At 41.4% G+C, this 21382-nt stretch overlaps 1 protein-coding gene across 1 annotated transcript in view; it reads left to right on the forward strand.

Moving 5' to 3' along the window:
- The first annotated feature begins 4760 nt into the window (after positions 1–4760).
- The window catches only part of ITGA2 (integrin subunit alpha 2), a 58775-nt gene continuing 42153 nt past the window's right edge, over positions 4761–21382 (forward strand). The window contains exon 1 of the mRNA XM_033163930.1: positions 4761–4880. Coding sequence (XP_033019821.1) covers positions 4802–4880 — 79 coding nt within the window. The 5' untranslated portion in view covers positions 4761–4801. The remainder of the gene's footprint in view (positions 4881–21382) is intronic.

Genomic DNA, 21382 nt, shown 5'->3' on the forward strand with positions numbered 1-21382 from the left:
AGAGATGAGATAGTGAATCTTGGCCTCGTTCTATTTCACCCTCCTTATGTGGAATTTCTAGTATCGTAATGAACTGGATCCAACCTCACAGCACTATCGTTCAGTGTCTGTTCCGAAGCAAGTCCCACTGAATTACATTTCTAGGAATGAAGTATATAGCATTGCAATCCAAATCAGTTGTGCCTGTGACCCAATGAAATCAGTAGGACGAAGTTGTGATTTTATTTTACTGTTTGGACTGCTTCACGTGAATTATTTCATGCAACAACCCTGTCAGGTGTAGTTATTATTGATGGGGCACAGAAAGTAATCACCAGGTGGCCTTAGGCAAGCCAGAGGTGACAGATCTGAACCACAGGAGAGGATATTGCTGTTGCACTCAAGCCCTGCTTGTGGGCCTCCCATAGGCATCTGGTTGGCCACTGTGAGAACAGGATGTTTGACTAGATGGGCCTTGGCCCTGATCCAACAGGGCTCTTACATTCTTAATCTTCAACTCTGCTTCTTAACCATAATGCTAGAAGGGACATGGCTCAGTGATAGAGACCCTGGTTTGCATGCAAAACATCAAGGGTTCAGTCCCTGGCGTCTATACACCCCTGTCTGAAACCCCGGAGAGCTGCTTCCAGTCAGCGCTGATGATACTGTGGAGGTTGGACCAATGATCTGTTTAAAGTGATATGATGATGCTTTAAATGTTGAGTGCAGATAGGGCCTCATGCTAGAGCTGAAGAAGAGAAACGGGTAATAATGAGCATTATGGCTTTGGTGTTGTGCAGCTTATTTGAGAAAGCTTATACCCACAGCAAACTTAGTTGGTCTCTAAGGTGCTACTGGACAATGTTTTAATTTTTTTTATTTATTTGAGATACACATTTTTAAAGATAGAGAACAGTAGAAAAGAAGAGCTTGCTTCTGCACAGGTTTTTTGTTTTTATTTTTGGTCTTTCTAAATTCTTCTTGGCGTTGCTCTATTAAAAAGAAGGAAAGCACACTCCAAGTATTTGTGTGTCATTATATGTATATATGTTTCCGTGCACTGCTCTGGTTCACCAGAAGTGGCTTAGTCATGCTGGCCACATGACCTGGAAGCTGTACACTGGCTCCCTCGGCCAGTAATGTGAGATGAGCACCACAACCCCAGAGTCAGACACGACTGGACCTAATGGTCAGGGGTCCCTTTACCTTTTACATATATGTATATGTATATGTCTAAAGCCCCTCTTTCATGGAAAATGTGTTTTTTCCAGGAACAAAACGTTGGTGTTGGAGATTTTCCCACAACAGAAGCAGCTTTCTTTATATTTGAAAGTGTAGACATTTGAAAGTGCAACACTTGATCACAGGTGCAGAATATGAAAATGTTGACATAAAAGGACAAATGATTGCTGTTGCATGTAAACGTCCAAATTCAAGATTATCTGTTGCATGAATTTCTAAGAATTTCCTTACTAGTACATACTGTATCTAAATGACTCACTGACTTCTCCCACACTGCTTAACATTGTTCCTCAGAGGAAGTTGCAACATTTTGTGTTGATACAGGGTGAGCATGCATGCTGGGGGGGGGGGAGAGGAGGTGTGGCCTTATCAGATGAGACGCTTATCTTGAATCACCACATCTCCAGGAAAACATCCTGCTGATTCATGGTGTGCATTTCATCAAGTTCTTGCTGCATGAACCCGATTTTTAGAGGGCAGAGCCATTATATAAAAAAAGTAAAGTAATATAAGTGGCTTGTTTCTAAAAAAAAATGAAAAAAATGAAGTCCATTTGGAAAAAAATATTATCTTAGCAGAAAGATGTAACAAAAGTCCACAAAAGGTGTAAGAATGTGTATTTCAAAAAGTGATAGCCAACATTAGATATACCCAGAGGAGACCTATTAAAATCAATTAATTTAAATAACTTTATTTCAATGGATTACCATTGTGATAAAATGGTAAAACTGTACTTTTTTTTGTATGAAAATTGTCACATGAATAAACACTCTTCTCTTGCTTGTAGGTTTCCACTCCTTTTTGGTTCATTCATGAGCTGGTGGCATTAAGTTTTAAGCCACCAGAGTTATCTTTCAAAATATTAATAAGCTCCTTCAACATTTGTTTAAAGATGAGCTAGAAATTATTTTGGGTTTGTGTCTTGAAATAATCTGTATAATTTTTCAAACAGAAATTCCATCCTAAGCTGAAAAATGCAAACACAAAACATTTGGTAAGACATAAATGACACTCTTACATTCCAGGTTCCTATGCAATATTTTTCTTTAGATCCTGAAGTTGAGGCTCCAATACTTTGGCCACCTCATGAGAAGAGAAGACTCCCTGGAAAAGACCCTGATGTTGGGAAAGATGGAGGGCACAAGGAGAAGGGGATGACAGAGGATGAGATGGTTGGACAGTGTTCTCGAAGCGACTGGCATGAGTTTGGCCAAACTGCGGGAGGCAGTGAAGGATAGGCGTGCCTGGTGTGCTCTGGTCCATGGGGTCACGAAGAGTCAGACACGACTGAACAACAACAACAACAAATGACACTCGCTTCATGGTGTGCTTAGAGAGTACCCACCCCAACCCAGCTAGTTACTATGATATTTCTATGGCAAGAGTTTCTGAGTATTCAATTGACCACTGGAATTGTATCAAGTTTAACATTCAGCTAAAGGTCTCCAATATGGGCAGGAAAATTTGTTGTTACTGTTCTTTTTGTTCATCTATTTATACAATATGGGTTGCATATGCACCACACATTTAAAGAACTATTACACCACTTTAATAGTCATGGCTCCCCCAAAAGAATTATGGGAGCTGTGGTTTGTTAAGGGCGCTCCGAGTTGTCAAGAAACCCCATTTCCACTCAAAGAGCTACAATTCTCAAAGTTCCCTGGGAAGAGAGGATCATTCAACCACTCTGGAAATTGCAGCTCTACAAAAGAGCACTAGTACTGGTGTGTATATTTCAGGGAACTCTTATTATGGTCTCTAGGGTGCACCTGTCAGAAGAACCTGAGCCATGGGCGCAGGTGGTGCTGTGGTCTAAACCGCTGAGTCTCTTGGGCTTGCTGATCAGAAGGTTGGCGGTTTGAATCCTTGTGATGGGGTGAGCTCCTGTTGCTCTGTTCCAGCTCCTGCCAACCAAGCAGTTTGAAAGCACGCCATGCAAGTAGATAAATAAGTACCACTGCAGTGGGAAGGTAAACGGCATTTCTGTGCACTCCGGTTTCCGTCAGTGTTCCGTTGTGCCAGAAGCGGTTTAGTCATGCTGACCACATGACCCGGAAAGCTGTCTGTGGACAAACGCCAGCTCCCTTGGCCTGAAAGCGAGATGAGAGCGCTGCAACCCCACAGTTGCCTTTGACTGGACTTAACAACCCAGGGGTCCTTTACCTTTTTTGTAGCATGTGAAGAACACTTCTTGTTCTCATTGCTATTATGTCCCACCTTCCCAACTGCAGCCCCTTTCAGAAAGAGATGATTTGGCCAAAGTACTCCACAGTTTACTTCCAGGCTGGATTATTGCAAATAGCTCTGTGTGGGACTTCCCTTGAAGACAACTTGGAAACTTCAATTGGTTCAAAATGCAATAGCCAGATTATTAGCTAGGGGGTCCGTTTAGAACTGACATAATAACCCTTGTTTTAAAATGGCTGCATTGGTTGCCAGCGCATGTCTGAACCTAATGTAATCCTCACAGCACCCCTGAAAAGTAGGCCAGTATAATTTATGCCCATAGTGCAGGTGGAAAAAGGCGACACTGAACAAGTATGACTTGGAAGGCCAGCCAGCTTTGTGATGAAGGCAAAATTTCAGCCTTGGGACTTCCAGACTCGCATAGATCCCAAAACTAAGCCAGTTCTCAGACAGAGGAAGGAGCTTCCGTACATCTGTTTACGGAAGCTTAGGTGACAGATATCTCAAAGGAAACTATGGTACAAAAATGGTCCTCTGCTGGGCATCTCTTGCATGCAGTGGCAAAAGTGGGCATGAACAGGCAGGTACAGCATATTAGGAAAATTATGTGAAGATGTGATAACAAAAAGCCCACACATTCTTAGTCATCCCTCAGCTCAAGAAGGCACTAATATGGGCGCATTAAGGAATTTTAAACGAGTCTTTGCCAACCTGGTGCCCTCCAGGTTGTTGGACTGCACCTCCCATCATCCTTGACCACTGGCCGTGCTGGCAGGGGCTGATGGGAGTTGTATTTCGAAAAGAATGAGGCTGGCACCTCAGGGTTGTTTAAGAGACAGAGCCTCCTTTTTAGACGTTCACTTCACTTTAGATGTTACTTCACTGACTTTAAAATATACCGGTAGTTGCGCTGCCCTGGCAGCCCCACGGGCGCCAACCGAAACACCCGCCCGTTTCCGTCACTTCTGGCCGGCCTGTGAGACGAAAAAGTTGAGCTTTCAGAGGGGGGCGTGCTCGGAGTTCGACTTATGAGGCAGGTGAATGGAGAGCTCACGCAAAAAAGCTCGCGCGCTTGTGGCGGTAAACCGCGGGCTCTGAGAGACTTTTTGTCTCTGGGCGGCGACGTCCATCCGCAGGAGGTGTTTGTTGGCGAGGGAAACAGGGAGGGGGCGCTGCCTTCTCTCCCTGGGGACTCCTTCCACGAGCAGGAGCGTGGCGGGGGTGGCCGGCGGTGGGCGGAGCTGCCCTGCCCTCTCGTGGCTCGCGCAGCTCGTTTCATTCACTCTCTTCCCGCGGCCGAGCTGCACCTTGCGCCCTCGCCTCCACCCACCTCCCCTCTCTCTTTTATCGGCTTGGTACAGTCGCCAGCGTGGTCCCCTCTCTGCTGGGAACTATGGGCGCGAGAGGACGCTGCGTGAGCTGCATGGCTGTGAGGCGCTTGCTGCTGCTGCTGCTGCTGCTGCTCAGCCCAGGTAAGTCGGCGCGGCTTTCTTGTCGGGCAGGTGGGAACTCGCCCGGTGCGGCAGGGCAGGAGCTTCTGCTGTTGCCTCGGGACGCGCTTTTTCTGCCAAGTCCTGAACTGCAGCGGGATGCGCGGCGCTTGCAAAGCAAGGGCGCCTCTCTGCTTAACCCGCTCCCCCTCTAAAAAAAACCCACCAGGATTTCCAGCGTCGGAAAGAAAAGTCTCATTTTGGGCTCCGTTTTTAAATCTCCCCAGGAGAAAAACACAAACAAACCTTCTCTTCTCTGCTGGTGAAAACTCAGGATGCCATTCAGCTAAGTTTTACTTAGAGTAGGCCTATTGAAATTAATGCGCTTGACTTTCGGTGGATCTATAAAACTTAGTCGCACTGCTATCAATCATGGTGGGATCTTCTGTTGAAACCTGTGGGACTTGACAGGCTTTTTTGATTTGGGCTGGATCTTCATAGACTATCATAGAATTGTAAGTGTTGGAAAGGAACACTAGGGTCATCTAGTCCAACCCCCTGCAATGCAGGGGTCTTTTGCTCAATGTGGGGCTTGAACCCACGCCCCTGAGATTAAGAACTTCATGGTCTACTGACTGAGTTGTCTTTATAACAACAACAATAAATTGTTGTGGATAATATATAGACCAAGGGTGTAGATGAAGAGGAAGAGATTGTAAATCTAGGCAGCCCATGTGGATGCAGGGTTTCTTCTTGGACTAAGACTGGGGAGACCAATCCCCATTCAGACATCACACTTGCTTGGGGACCTTATACCAGACACTCTCAGCCTAGGCTACCCTGCAGAACAGGTGTGAAGATAAAATGGGAAGAGAATTGGGTATGCTGCCTTGGACTCCTTGGGTAGAATTATTATTATTACTAATTTGCTTTTCGTTTTTAAAACAACCCCTCTAGCATTTCTGTACTAGCTCTCAACTGTTGAATCCATTTTAGCTCAGTAATTACTTACTACACCATTCTTGCAAGGTAATCCGGTATTATTATATCCATATTGCCATGTGGTCCTTAACGTGTTACTTCAGGAGTAAGCCACCCATGAGACTCACACCCAGATAAGTATGTAGGATTGAGGTCCTAGTGGCCAAAATGAAATTTCAAACAGGGACTTCATGGCTCATACTCTTAGCCACTACAGCAAACCAACTCGTATCTCCAGTTGATGGCCAAAAGTCTGGAATCAACCCTACAAGGGGATGCCAGGGATTGAATCTGGGCAATGCAGATGCTCCACCACTGAGCTACAGATCTTCCCTAAGAAACAATAAAGCAACACTTTGGTTATACTAGTGAGAGCTGGATTAAGTGGTATTGTTGCTTTTAGCTTTGACATTATGACTAGGCTTGGTTGTACCACTTGTCTAGACAGCAGACTCTGGGGTGTTCCTTCAGCTTGTGTTCCTCACCTCCTTGAACAGCAGCATTCAGCAGGGCAGCAATGCTTGCCTGACCTCCTGTCACCAGTCCTGCTGCAGCAGCACACCGGGAGGCAGAAGGGTAGGGATAAAACAATGGTGAGGGCAGCACAATGTGAATGCACTGGCAGAGGCAATCCAGCACCCCAAGCAGTACATTTGACCTCACTGCCGACTCAGTTCTCGCCCTTTTGCTCCAGATACACCACAGTGTTGGGAGGTCATGAACGCACTTCCGCCATGCCAGCTGCTGCTGGTCTAACATCTAGAAGTCTTGCAGTACCCTGTAGCCAATCGTGGTGGGGAAGAGGCATTCTGCACAGGCTCAAAAAGATTCCTGTCCTTACTGTTATTTCATATTTTCTGGCCCGGAATAGGAGTTCATGTTGTAAAATGTCAACAACAAAGCTGGGACTGATGGAGTCCAACAAGATCTGGAATGCCCACCCCTGTCTTAAGCAAATCACTGTATTCTTTCAGCTCCTAGTTCTGAAAATGGTGTAATGGTGATCACGTAATTATAGGTTTAAGAACCTTAAGGTGGTTTTTTAAAAAAAACCTTTATAGTTGAATAACTTTAAATAATAATCTAAACTTGAGGTTATCTTACACCCCATGTTCTTCCTTGGGCCAAGATGAATGTAAAGTTTGGAAATCTAAACTGCCTTGTGTTTTTGGATAAGTTTACACATCTTTTTATGGGAACAGCAGCTGTGATATTCTCATGTCATAGCATTTTCCTTCAACATTTCCAGATTGTAAAAAATCAGGGTTGTTGTTTTTTTTATCCATCTGAGCTAATGGTGGAGTTGGATGGCACGCAAAAACATTTACCTGTAAGAAGTTCCAACATGTTATTTCAGTAACTATGCAAAACATTGTGGAATGCAGTGCCAGAGGGAATGAAATCAGATACAAAGACTTAACCTTTTGGAAGAATTGTGGCATGAAAACCAGCCTGTGATTTATTTATTTTTAAAGAAAGGATGAAGTCTCAGTTCATGAAATGTTCTATCTGCATTTTTGTCTAATCTGCCTTTTATTCTCTTGGTGAGAGTATTTGGACCTTAAACAAAAGCACCAATTCAGGCTGTAAAAGCACCCAGCCTAGAGTGACAGTGTGTACCAATACTGTCAAAACAGTGTAGATCAGCAGTTCTCAAACTTTGTGTGTGTGTGGACCACATGGAAATTGCTGGGGGACTTGGTGGACCACTATTTTTCTTTTACAAAGCAAACCACATAACTCACATTTTAACAGCCATACTTTTGCTTTTCTAATATGATGGATGTGACTGTTTTTGTTGTGAGAAAGTTTTGTGAAGTCTTGTCAGCTTTCGCCTCAGGTCAGGTTCAGCATTCACCCTGCTTTTGCATTTAGACTTGAGGGTGGCAAGTGATGAAAACCCAATCTTTCACCGTTATGAGAAAAAGAAAATATTTTTTAACCTTCAGAGCCAAGCATTATAATTAAACCCATCATAGGAGCCAACTCCTAGAGTCTGAGGTCCCTTCAGCCCCCCAGTAAAATATATGAAGGGCCTGGGGGCCCCAAAGTTAATGGGCATTGCCGTTCAGATGGTGTGTGCGCCGTGTCATGTGATTGATTATGCGGGATGGAGCTTAACTGTTTCCAAAATATTTTATTTAAGTTGGCACCCCTGAAACCCATAACCATATTATGAAATCATGGGCCCTAGGCCATGTCACTGAGGAGGGCCCCTGCCCCTTTCACTGATCAATGTTAAGGGACAAGGCCTGCTTAGCCTGTCAAAAAGCCTAGCCTTGGTCAAAACAGCCATGATTTCCATTGTCAGTAAAAACAAATCCCATGCAGAGCAAAATACAGATGTCCTTGAATGTTCTGGGTTACTTGAATGGAATGGTTCACAAACCACAGTGGTTAACCAGATGGCTGTGGGAAACCCGCCGGCAAGACCTGAGTCCCACAGCAGCATTCAACAATATTTTGCAAATGAAATCAGATTAATATGTAAAGGACAAGAAGTATGTACTTTTAAAATATATCTAGGCAACCCCTTTTCAGATACAGCGGCACCTCTGGTTAAGTACTTAATTCATTCCAGAGGTCCGTTCTTAACCTGAAACTTCTTAACCTGAAGCACCACTTTAGCTAATAGGACCTCCCGCCGCCGCCGCGCTGCCAGAGCACGATTTCTGTTCTTATCCTGAAGCAAAGTTCTTAACCTGAAGCATTATTTCTGGGTTAGCGGAGTCTGTAACCTGAAGCGTATGTAACCCGAGGTATCACTGTAATTTCTAAGCTGAATTGCAACTTTATTAGTAGGCAGATGTAAATATTAAAAAGGATTTCAAAACACATTGAATGTAATTAAATTTGGGGGCAGAGGGGATATATATATATATATATATATATATATATATATATATAGGTTTCTAATTTTTTTTTACTTCAGAAGGCTAGACCAAGCCATTAGCACTCTGAAAAGTCTTGAACATTCACAATTCCCTGTTGTCATTTTCACTTACTCATTTCGAGGTTTCCATTGTTCGGCTTTGTGCAGGCTTGTCCCCATTTCCATGGTTACCGTGTTGAAATGCAGACAGGACACAAGCTGCATTCCGATCAGAGTTCTACATGCTTCTCCATGCCAGCAGCATATGCTTCGGTTGTTTTGGGGCATATAGTTGAAGAGCTCATGTATGCAGAACAGTCAATGTTTCTGTGTTTAATCCTTAAATCATTGTTAGCCACTGAAAGAGAGAGGGTTGTAGCCAGTGTTTCGCTGGCAGAAAGCCCACGTAACTGATCTTCCCATTCCCAATTCTCCCCACTGCAGCCTCCTGCACCTTTGCCCCCAAGCAAGTCTCACAAGAGAGCTAGGGGAACCTGCCCAAACGTTTGTGGACTAGGTCTTCTGCAGCTACACTGGAAGAAGAGACTTGCTCTAAATCAGGCATGTCCAACTTTCAAGAGACAGTGATCTACTCCCACTATTAAAAAAATCTGGCGGTGATCTACCCATTGGATTGACCAAAGTTGTGGAGCTTTTTTGGGGGGGAGTGTCAGGATTGACCGTGATCGACCAGTAGATCGCGATCAACCTGTTGGACATCCCTACTCTAAATAAAGAACGTTGCACAAGTGGAGCAAGAGACTTCTGCGGGATTGGGGGCAACTTCCCCTCCCACGGGTGCTGCACAATATTGTTTTGGTTCCACTGACTGTCTGGGGAGGTTCTTCAGCAGGTACAGAGAACTGCAGGTGGGGGAGGGAAAAGTCAAACCAATAGTGTCTCTCTAGGTTCAGCATCTACCTAAAGAAACTTTACAGAGGTTTTCAGGTAGGTCAAACCTCTTTCTAAAACATAACCACAGTTAGCAAAATAAAAAAAATAAAAAATTGGCCTATCTCCCAACACACTTCCTGAATTACCTGCACATAATCTGCAATTTACAAATGACTTCTTTGTGACAATGACGTATACGTTTCATACATACCTTTGCATTTGGCAAAGTCCATCGTGCATGCATGTGAATCTAAAATTTACAGCACATTTCATTTAGCACATTTTTTTTAGTGAGCCACAGTTAATAAACTTTTTTTTTTAAAAAAATATTTTTTATTGATTTTATCCACTTACAAACAAACAAACAAAAGATGATTACAATAACTTTACAAATGTATAATAATTTACAAATTATATCACACCAAACCTATAAATCATAAATCCATGAACTTCCCTTCCTTCATAATATGTCTTCTTTATCTCTTAATTTATATTTCGCGCTTTGGATACCTTCCCATATATTTAATCCCTCCTCTAGCTCTTATTTCTAGCTTTCCATCCTCTTTTCCAAAACTTATATAGTTCCTATCTTTTAATAATTCGCCTCCTAACTTTTGTTTTATAACGCCATCTTCATTCTTATTTATATGCCATGAGTTATATACCCATATTTCATATCTTGCAAACCTTTTCCAAATATTCCATAAACTTTCCCCATTCGTTTTTAAATGTTTCCTCCCCCTGTTGTCTGACTCTTATTGTCATTTTAGCTATTTCCATATATTCAGTGATTTTCTGTTGCCACTGCTGCACAGTTGGTATTGTCTTTTGTTTCCAGACCTGGGCCAGCAGTAGTCTCGCTGCCGTTGTGGCGTAGAGAAAAAACTTCTGGTCGGAAATTTTAATCTCTGGTCCGACCATCCCTAGAAGGAATGCCTCTGGGAATTTTTTAAATGTGTACTTAAATATTTTTTTAAGCTCATTATAGATACTTTCCCAAAATTGCTTTACTAAGTCACATGTCCACCAAAGATGAAAAAACTCCCCATCATTCACCTCACACTTCCAACAGTTTTTACTTCCTTTTTTATAGAGTTTCTTAAGTTTAATTGGAGTGAGGTGCCAACGGTACATCATCTTATATAAGTTCTCCTTCAATGATGTACACGCTGTAAATTTCATACTTATATTCCATAGTCTTGACCATTTAACAAATTCAATATTGTGACCGATGTCCATGGCCCACCTTATCATCACAGTTTTTATCTCCTCGTCTTTCAAATTCCATTCGAGCAAGTAATCATAAGCCTTGGATAAAATTTTTGTATTGTTTTGGGCAACCTCCTTCTCCAACCATGACCTTTCTGATTTAAAGCCTTTCATTTTTTTATCTTTTGCGAAGACGCTATTTAACTGATGATATTCTAGCCAACTTAATAGCCTTCCTTTGATTTTTTCATATGGCTTTATCACCTGTGTGTCACCATCCATTTCTAATAATTCTCTATACGTTATCCAGTTCCTTTCTATATTTAATTTTTTAATTGCGAAGGCTTCTTGTGGTGACACCCAGCCTGGCGTCTTCGCCTCGAACCAGTCTTTGTATCTGGCCCACACCTGGTACAATGGTCTCCTAATTATATGATTTAAAAACCCTTTGTGTACCTCTACCTTGTTGTAGGCGTGCCACCCAACAAGTTTTAACAAGTTAACATTCTTTGTTGATAGCCAAATACCTAAGTACTTTATCTTCTTCACAATCCCAATTTCTGTTTCTTTTTGGATTTGTTCATATTGTTGCTCACTCAAGTTCTTAACCATCATTTTTGTTTTAATTTTATTGATTTTTAAACCTGCCAATGCGCCGAATTCTGAAATAACCTTCAAAGTCTCTCCAATAAATAAATCTGGTTCTTCTATAGTGATTACAATATCATCGGCAAAGGCTTTAACTTTGTACTCTTTACTTCCATGTCTTATGCCTTTGATATTTCCTGATGTTCTAATCTCATGTAGTAACACCTCTAAAGTTAGTATAAATAAAAGTGGAGAGAGTGGACAACCTTGTCTTGTACCTTTGGTGATATTAAAATTTTCCGTCAATTCATTATTTACAATTAATTTGGCTTTTTGTTCATTATATATTGCCGCTATACCCCTCCTAAATTTAGTGCCGAATCCTAATATTTCCAAATTTGTTTTCATAAAGGTCCAAGACAGGTTGTCAAATGCTTTTTCAGCATCCAGGAAAATTAAAGCCGCAGATTTATCAATCCTCAAATCCAAATACTCAATAATGTTTAACATTGTCCGCATATTGTTTTTCACTTGTCGCCCTGGAAGGAAACCTGCCTGGTCTTGATGAATATAGTAAGCCATAATCTTTTTCAATCTTTGGGCCAAAATGTTAGTGTATAATTTATAATCATTATTTAATAATGATATTGGCCTATAGTTTTTCACACATAAAAGATCTGAATCCTGTTTTGGAATTAGCGTAATATACGCCTCTTCCCAAGACCGAGGCAGTTGTCCCTTTTCCATTATATTGTTCATGACCTCCCTCAGTGGTGAGACCAACTGCTGACTTAATTTTTTATAATATTTTATTGAGATGCCATCGGGTCCCGGAGCCTTTTCGTTTTTCCCCTGCTTTATTGCCTCTACAATTTCTTCTTCTGTAATCTGTTTTTCTAATTGATCTACTTCTTCTTGAGTCAGTTGTCTTAGTTTATGTTGTTGCAGATATCCTTTAATCTTATCACTGTATTCTCTTGGTGCTTTATATAACTCTTTATAATATTTTAGAAAGGTGTTCTTGATCTCCTTTGGTTTATCCACCGTTACAGTTAATAAACTTACTACTGGTATATGTAGGTGCGCATCTGTGTGTATTCATTGGAATTTAATTTAATTAGTACTTAATTTTTATTTGGGTTTGTTTTTTTTTGCAACAAGAAATAGGTATGTACAGTGGTACCTCTGGTTATAGACACTTCAGGTTACAGACTCCGCTAACCCAGAAATAGTACCTTGGGTTAAGAACTTTGCTTCAGGATGAGAACAGAAATCGGGCAGTGGCAGCGCGAGGCCCCATTAGCTAAAGTGGTGCTTCAGGTTAAGAACAATTTCAGATTAAGAATGGACCTCCGGAACAAATTAAGTACGTAACCAGAGGTACCACTGTACTTTGTTTCCAGAATGTGTTGTGGCCTGGCCAAACCAAACCAAACCAAATAATCAAGTAGTGACGTGGCTTCAGAGAAGCAATATTCTGTCCTGGTTGCTTTCAGATGGGCTTAGTATGCAGGTGTGTCATTGAGATACTGCAAATGAGCTGCTGACAACAGCTTTACTTTTCACATACCAGATTTCCCCTGGAAGGCTGTCGGGGTTTGGGTGCTGGAGCTCCTCGTGCACAAACTTGGACTGCTCATGCACGAGGTACCAGTAGCGGGGAAAGCGGCCAGCGTTCCGCGTGCTTCTGAGCACGGGCGCCGGCCAGGTCTCACAATCTGAAGGTTGAGTAAGCCGGGTAATGACTCCGAAGGTGCATGAGTTCTTAATTGCCTTTTAAAGAAAAATATGTTGCCTCGAGAAATAGGATATACCCTGACTCTGAATAGATAGATCAACTTAAGGAAATTAAAATTTTTACTCTAAACCTTTTACTCCCTCTTTTACCCCAAAGAAAGACAGACACCGGTTATATCTTTAGTGGCTTTGGCAGAACCCGCGTAGGCTCGTCCCCTAAGCTAAGTTCTCCTAAGCTCAAAGTCCCTGCGCGCCCAATCTTCCGCGAGGCTAACTAAATAAACTAAAACCGAAATATCTTCCGCAAGCCTAGCCCTAGGCTAAACCTAAAGAAAACCTAACTAAGGCTAAACTGAATGATCTTCCGCGATCTAACTCTAACTAAAGGAAAAACCCATCCAACCCATCCAGCCCGCTCCTAATTCCCTTAAACTAAACTTGACTTCAACTAAAACCCAACTAAAGCAAAACGGAAAGAACGTGAATGACCCAAACTGAACGTGCCTAAGTGGGGAAGCCTCAGCCTTTTATTTAGGAACAAACGTGACATCATGATCAATGCCTCAACCAATAAAATCACTGTTGCTGCCCTCCAAAAAGGCGGGAAGCAAGTTTAACGCTCATTAATAACTTTGAACATGACCGGAACTATAAAATAAAGGCGGATTAATCTCATTGGTGAACCAAACTATTCATTCTTACTTTCGCTTTCGCTTTTGTGCGTAGTAATATCAAAAGTAGTTCCCGAAAACTATATTAAACAATTAAATAAATGTGGATCCTATAGCGGATCCGTGCAGCGTATTCCGACAGAAGGCAGGAATGGGGGAATATAGACAGGCATTTTCATGCCAGTGATGTTGTGTAGATGCTGAACAAAACATGTATGCATAGAAAGTGTCAGTGTGTTTCTATTAGTATACAACCCTAGAACTAGTTTACCTGTGAGATTGACTTACTTCCTATATGCCTACTCAACTGCTTCAATCTGAGGAACTGGCACTGTTACAGGTGTAACATAATACCCATTCGGCATTTATAAGAAATTGTTATTTTAGTGTGACTGTACTTACACTTTAGAACTCCCTGCTTATTGATATCAGACAGGTGCCTTCATTGTACTATTTTTGGTGCTTGCCAAAACCATATTTGTTTAGATAAGCCTACCCAGGTATCTACCGTAGAATGTGGATGCATTTTTAGTTTACTGCTGGTTTTTAATTTATTTTATATTCTAAATAGTTTTTTAAAATCATTCTTACTAATAATTTTATTGTTTTATGCTTTTTGTAAACTGCTTTGAGAGTTGTTGCTTTTTTGTTTTTTTACAATCAAGTGATATATAAATAAATAAAAGCACCCATCTCACAATAAGCACCCATTTAGTTGCACTCCTAGTTGATCAGAAGGTAGCAGCTTTTTAGCCTCTGCACTGTTGCAGATTGTGTGAGCACAATGTTTGGAGGGAAGCAAGAGCAGGCATGTAAAAAAAGCCATTCAGCTGGTTTCTTGTGGGGACTAAGATCAGGCAAGGGAACATAGGTGTGTGTGAGAGGAAGTGTGGTTACTTCTTTTCATTGTTCAGTACTGCTATCTGTGGTCTTTTGGCTTTTGTAGACATGCATGCAAAGTTATGCATGGTTATCTCAGTACCCCCTCCCTTTAATTCGTTCTCCAAATGAGAAAAATCTTTTTGATAATTACAGTACTTTTATCTATCCTGTAGAAGAAGCATTGCACAGAGATGTACTTATTTCTTCTGGTTTGGGGATGAGGAAACATCTTCTGATGCATTTGGTAAGAGCTTCAAGAAGCATCACCATTTAAAGGAGATAGCCTGAAGGAAGCAAGTTTGTGATGGGTGCGACCATAAATACTCATATTATTATTATTATTCTTTATCTACAAGAAACACATTGCATTTTTGTGTGGTTGCACTACTATTTTTGGAGCTGGCAGCAAAGCCAGCCTTGCCAGGATATTTTATGTGTTCTGTTTTGTTACCTGTAATATTTTCTTCCTCGTTTTCTGAAGGCTGGCTGTTGGCAGAGGTTTGGGGTTTAAGGCTGGATTAGAGGCAATCCAATACTTCAAAATCCTTAAAGGTTTACCTAAAAGTATTTTAGGCAAACAATGTACAGAAATGGTTTTTCCCTCCTGCTTGTTTCAATATGATGGAACACATATCCTTTACTTCCCTCATGAGGTGCAGCATGAGGTTGCAACCCAAAGGGAACATCAGCAAATCACTTCTCTCTCCTCCCCCAGCCCACTTCCAAGTGGACGCTTGGAAATGCTTTGCATACATGTTTGGACTTCTTTGGACCCAACCATTTGTATGGCGGTGACCATTTTGCGCATGTCCAATTGATGCGTGGCCACTGACACACGGGTATTTTGGGGCCTGGAAGGGAGTAGAACTGGGGCAGAATAGGGGCAGGGCATGGGCTCCAGCAACACACGCAGGAGCCAGGAATGGACCACTCCCGCAAAATGGTTGCTGCCTATACTATGACTTTATTGAGTAGTAGTAATCATTTTGATGAATGATTTTTGATATTTTCTGATATTTTGAATTTTGAATTCAATGATTTTTGATATTTTCTGATATTTTGAATTTTGAATTCAATGATTTTTGATATTTTCTGATAATTTTAATTTTGAATTCCAAGATTTTATTGAATTGTATCAATCATTTTGATGGATTTGTTGTTCTTTTCTTTATTTATGTTATTGTGTTTGATAGTATAGTAGTTGCAATGTTTGTTTTTAATGCCATTGTGATTATTGTGAGCTTCTTTGTTGGAAAATTGGGATGTAAATGTAAATATTAAATCCAATCATATTTAATACGCTTACTATTTTTAAATAAAGGTGTTGGGCTCTCCTTTGCTGGAACTGTTTTTTTTAATCATCTATAACATTTATATCCTACCTTTTCACAACTACTCAGTCAGCCTTATGGCCAGGTGGGGATTTGAACCCTGGTCTCCCAGTCCAACTCTTAATAGCTATGCAGGAGGAGGGTACATGGTCAGGGATGCTGTAGTTGTGAGATTCCAGCACTGAGCTGCTTTTTCGTTCTGTGGTTCTAAGATATTTTTCTGGCACAGTATTAGAAAGTTGCACATAAAGTCAATTGACTTTTGCTGGTTTCCAGCAAAACAATGCCTTACCGTACTCTGACAACTGCCATTCAGCAGTAGGAAATAAGCAGCTGGTGTTATTAACAGGTTTGCTAATAGTACAGGGTACAAAGCACAGGAAGGTAAAATGGGAAGGTTGAGGAGAGAAGGATATGTAAATTCTATTGAGAGAAATGTAAGTGTAACTGTCACAGTACTAGCAAAAAATCCTAGCTTGTAGATCTGTATAGTATTGTTCCTCGCTTGAAATTCAGATGCTCAGTGACTTGGTGCTCTATAAATGTAAATTAAAAAAGAAGAAGGCCTTATTTGTTTAGAGGCTAAAAATAAGTATGAAGCAAACTTAGCTCGCTCTTAGTTTTTTTTTAGTGCATATATTAAATATGATTTCCTGTGCACTGCAATTTAATTCAAAAGTACAAACCAGAAAAAAGATCCTAGAACAAAATATACCCACATTCCGTTTGCATCACATTTTGTGTACATTCAGCAAACCTACAGAGTTAGAAATAATTTCTAGCAAATAGTTCACTTCTGAACCAGTACTGTTATTGATCTATTTACTTAGGAAGGCAACTGCTGTCACAATGTTTCACTTCATTTGTTTGGGTTCACTGGATCAGGTCATAAACAAAATCATGCCAAATTGGTTAAGAATGAGGGCAGCTCTTCACCTCCAGTTGGTTTTTATAAAGACTAGTTTTCAAGTTGTGATTTAGGAGCACTTCCTCAAACTGTTTGCTGTGTGATGAATTACAGGCAGACTCTCATAATAATCCACATGAAGCTCTAATTCAGAGGAGACCTCAGCTAACTTCAATGATTTTAATTTTTTAATTTAATAATTTTTTATTGTGCTAGCCAAAGGCCATGGCAACATCCAAAGAATGAAAAAAGCAGTCACTACATATGCAGTAGAACCATGATCAAATCCACCAAAATTTCTTGTTACGCAGAATAAAAAATAATTCTCAAATAAAATGTGCCAATTAGATCTCAGAGTCCCCTTTGCAATTGACCGCTAACTCATCCAGTTCTTTCTTTCCAATCTTCCTAGCTGCCAAGGCATAGAGAGCCACCTTATAAGTCACAGCGTCATCAGTATCACTCAGCAGCTATTTCGCCCTCTCCGCCCTGGTTAGATTTGTTTCCTTCATGAAAAGGGGTTTTAGGAATCGGTTTCTTGGGTGGACATTGTAGTAAAAGGTAAAGGTAAAGGGACCCCTGACCATCAGGTCCAGTCGCGGACGACTCTGGGGTTGCGGCGTTCATCTCGCTTTACTGGCTGAGGGAGCCGGTGTACAGCTTCCAGGTCATGCGGCTAGCATGACTAAGCCGCTTCTGGCAAACCAGAGCAGCGCACGGAAACACCGTTTACCTTCCCGCTGGAGCAATACCTATTTATCTACTTGCACTTTGACATGCTTTCGAACTGCTAGGTGGGCAGGAGCAGGGACCGAACAATGGCAGCTCACCCCATTGCAGGGATTCGAACCGCCAACCTTTTGATCAGCAAGCCCTAGGCTCTGTGGTTTAACCCACAGCGCCACCCAAATGTCCTCTGCACATGGTTGCCCACACAGACAGAATCTCTCTTCATAAGGTATTCCGTTGTATTGCCCAACTAGGACCGCGGAGGGCATAGATTGAAACAGTAGTTCTGTGAAGGTGACTCTTAATGAGGCAGACGGAAGATTTGTCAAATATCTGGCTCGAAAGTGCATCGTTTTAATAAGCGGAAACCATGGTGAACACTTAGAAGAAGTAATAACAATAATTACATCTCTTTCTGCTTCGGTCCTATAAAGGCAGTCCCTTAAATGCCTCTTCCCCATGTTCAGGGACACCTGGAGCTCTTGTAGGTGATAATTGAGTCAAGTCGCGTTAGATACCAACCTTCCAGTGTTGGGTCTGTTCCAGTTCTTTGTGGCACAAGGCGGGAAATCTCTCATCTGAAAAGGATCCAAGTCTTTTCACATAATTTAAGCACAGTCAGTCAATTCTAGCCTGTATTGTTGTCACAAACTTCAATAAATTTAGAATGGGCCTGTGTGCACTGCTGACTGCTCTGATGACAATGGCTTCTGATTTGTTTGTGCGCTTGCAGCAATGTGCTTGCTATACAGTATACAGAAACGATGTGACCTTTATGATTTATGGAGGTAAGGAAGGTAGAAAAGGTCAGGGGCTGGCAAGTGGTGGGGATGGAACAGGGTTAAGTCAAGAAATCATGGTGGAGTCGTTAACAAGGTGGCAGGTGGTTCAGGAAAGCTGTTTACTTGCTTAGTTTCATTTATGAATTGCTTCCAATAAAACATCCCAAAGCAATTTTAACCATAATAACAATCACAGTATAAACAATTTCAAGTCTGGTACTGTACAGATACAGACTGGCATTGAAATCTTCGTTTTAAAGGTTTGTTGGAAATAGAAGGCCCTAAATAGGCTATCAAAAAGATAATTGAGACAGTGGCTGTTAGATGTGTGAACTTTTCAAGTGTTTAAAGTGATGGGTGATATGAATGTACTTTCTGTGATATCTAATGGATGCTTCGCACATAAAAGACATAGCGGTTGTAGTCAGATGCACGTATGAACTTGACCTTAGCTGGTTGTAGCTAAAGACAGCTATAAATTCAGCTTTTAAATTCAGTGTTTGCTAAGCAAGGGTCCATCCTCATTGAAAGCTGGAAACATAGTGGGCTTGAAAGGCATTACTAACTGATAAATATAAAGGACATGAATATATTTTTAACTGTGTGCTGATGGGAAACTGGTCTATAATTTTATAAAAATATGTTAAGCTGTAGTCCCAAAGCCTCACTTACAAACAAGAATACAGCTTAAAAATCAGCTGAAAGTATACCATTTGTTGGTGATAGCGGGCAAGCATTGGAGCTTCACAGAGTACTGTACTACCAACCCAAGACTGTAAAAAAGAGTTTACATCTTCAGTCTCCAGACTGTCACACACAGCATAGCCTTGACTTGCCTGGGAATGCCAAACACCGTTGTGTTGTCCAGGAAGCTCTTATCTCTGAACAGTTTGTGTCCTCATTTTTAAAAGTCCCCAATTCCCACAACAAATCTGAGTGTTTCATTCTCGGAAACACTAGTTGCTTCATCAGATCTCCCTATTTTCATTTTATTTTCATGAGGTCTTCCTTGGCCACTGGGCGCAGCTTGAACCGATCAACATATAAACTGTGGGTGCCATGTGCATATACTGTGCATCTTAATAAGGGTCACCACTCTTAAAAGAAACAAACAATTCTTCTCTGATCAGCTGCTCTTGTGTTATATTGAGTAAGGAAAACAGTGCCTGGCCTTCAGGGCATTCAGTCTGAGCTGTACAATTCCCCACAGGAGCCCAGTGGTTATTTTCCAAGAGCTGCTCATTGACCAATCCCTTGTATCTGAAACGTCAGTAAAAGATTTGTAAGTGGTTGTGACTATTTCAAGGAGGAGTGTTTGGAAAATGACTGCATTATTATGTCTGCTGCTGTCCTCCTACACAATTCCAGTCCAGCAGTTAATGAGACAGGAAGTGGGGTTGTTTTCTGTGGGGGGTTTTTTTTTTGGTGGTTTATCTTTAGATGACAAATTATTTCACTCCATAGCAATTTTGTACGAGCCCATATATAGATATACTTAGTGTTATTACTGTATTACTTCCTGTGGGCAATAAAAGTTTACATGCTCCAGCTTTGTTGAAATTGCTGCCCGTGGGCTGAGTTCAACATCACTCTGAGAAGAAAGGTCTGTCTGCACAAGCATTGCAGCTTGCTGGAAGGAATTGCCTCTCTTCCCCTTCCCCTTCCCCTTCCCCTTCCCCTTCCCCCCTACAAGCTGTTCTGGGGGTTCTCCTGACCCCCCCCCCCAGTGAATTCTGGAAGAAAGTCCCATTCCACGAGCACAAGCCCTTGAGGCTTTGTTTGGTGAATCCCACCCTATATCAATAGTTCCATAGAATAGATGGTATTCAATGCTAGTCCCACTCAAAGTAGGCCCATTGAAGTTAATGAATATGGCTAAGAGGTTCCGTAATTTCAATGGGTCTAATTTGAGTAGGACTTAGTTGACTATAACCTCATAATTATGGGCTGAATTCAACTGACTGTTACTCAAAGTAGACCCATTAAGATGGCTGGCCATGTCCAAATTTAGACCCATTGATTTCAGTGGGACTACTCTGAGTAAAAGCTAGTGGACTATAACCCTGTTAAATAGTCTTAGAGACTTCCTTAAGCAGAGAAAATGATAGCCTGGAGGGTGTACCATTTATTGTTATCCTTGAGTGTTTTCATTCTGATCCTTAAAAAAGCATATTGGTGTGCAAAGTGCCTTCTGCTGTTATAACTAATGTGGGATCTACACACATATTAAACACTGTGAAAATGCTTTTTAAAAAACATTTTGAAAAATATGTTGAATTTGGCATAGCTGATTGTTGCCATCTAGTGTCACATTTGTATATTGCACTTTACAACACATTTAAAACATTTTATTTGCAGCTCTGTAACTGAGTCCTAATTCTGCATACTGTTGAAGACACCTCTTATCTTGCTTTGTTGCCTGCTGTTTCTCATTTATGTAATAACTTCTGAATACCTTTTACATATTGCTAGTTCTGGGTACCACGTTTTAAGAAGGACATTGACAAACTGGAGCTTGCCCAGTTTGCTGAGTGTCCATTCTAGTCCCCATAGGCTCTGAGGAACAGATGAAACTGCTGTATTGACAGGACAATACAAACCCAAGATCTATCAGGATAAGGAAGTTAGGATCTGGTCAGTCTTAAGCCAGCCAATCCTCAGTGTAGCTGAGCTATGCCAGCATAAGCCCAACATCTTGGCACAGCTAGAGCTACACAGATGCAACACCCTTGTCCCTGGAGAGCAGGGACTCAGCCAACTGAGCTGTGACTGGATGACTTTATGCTGGTGTAAAATGTGTGGTGGAGGCAGGACCATGCAAGGGGGATGGAGTTAACTCTATTCAGCTTGATCACATGAGAAGAGGAAATTAATGTGATAAGGCTGTTTTCATATATCTGGAGGGCACACAGAAGGCGGAACAGACTTCTAAGTTTCTCCAGAGGTCAGAACTAGAACCAG

The sequence above is a fragment of the Lacerta agilis genome, chromosome 11, assembly GCF_009819535.1.
Source record: "Lacerta agilis isolate rLacAgi1 chromosome 11, rLacAgi1.pri, whole genome shotgun sequence".
Taxonomy (NCBI): Eukaryota; Metazoa; Chordata; class Lepidosauria; order Squamata; family Lacertidae; genus Lacerta; species Lacerta agilis.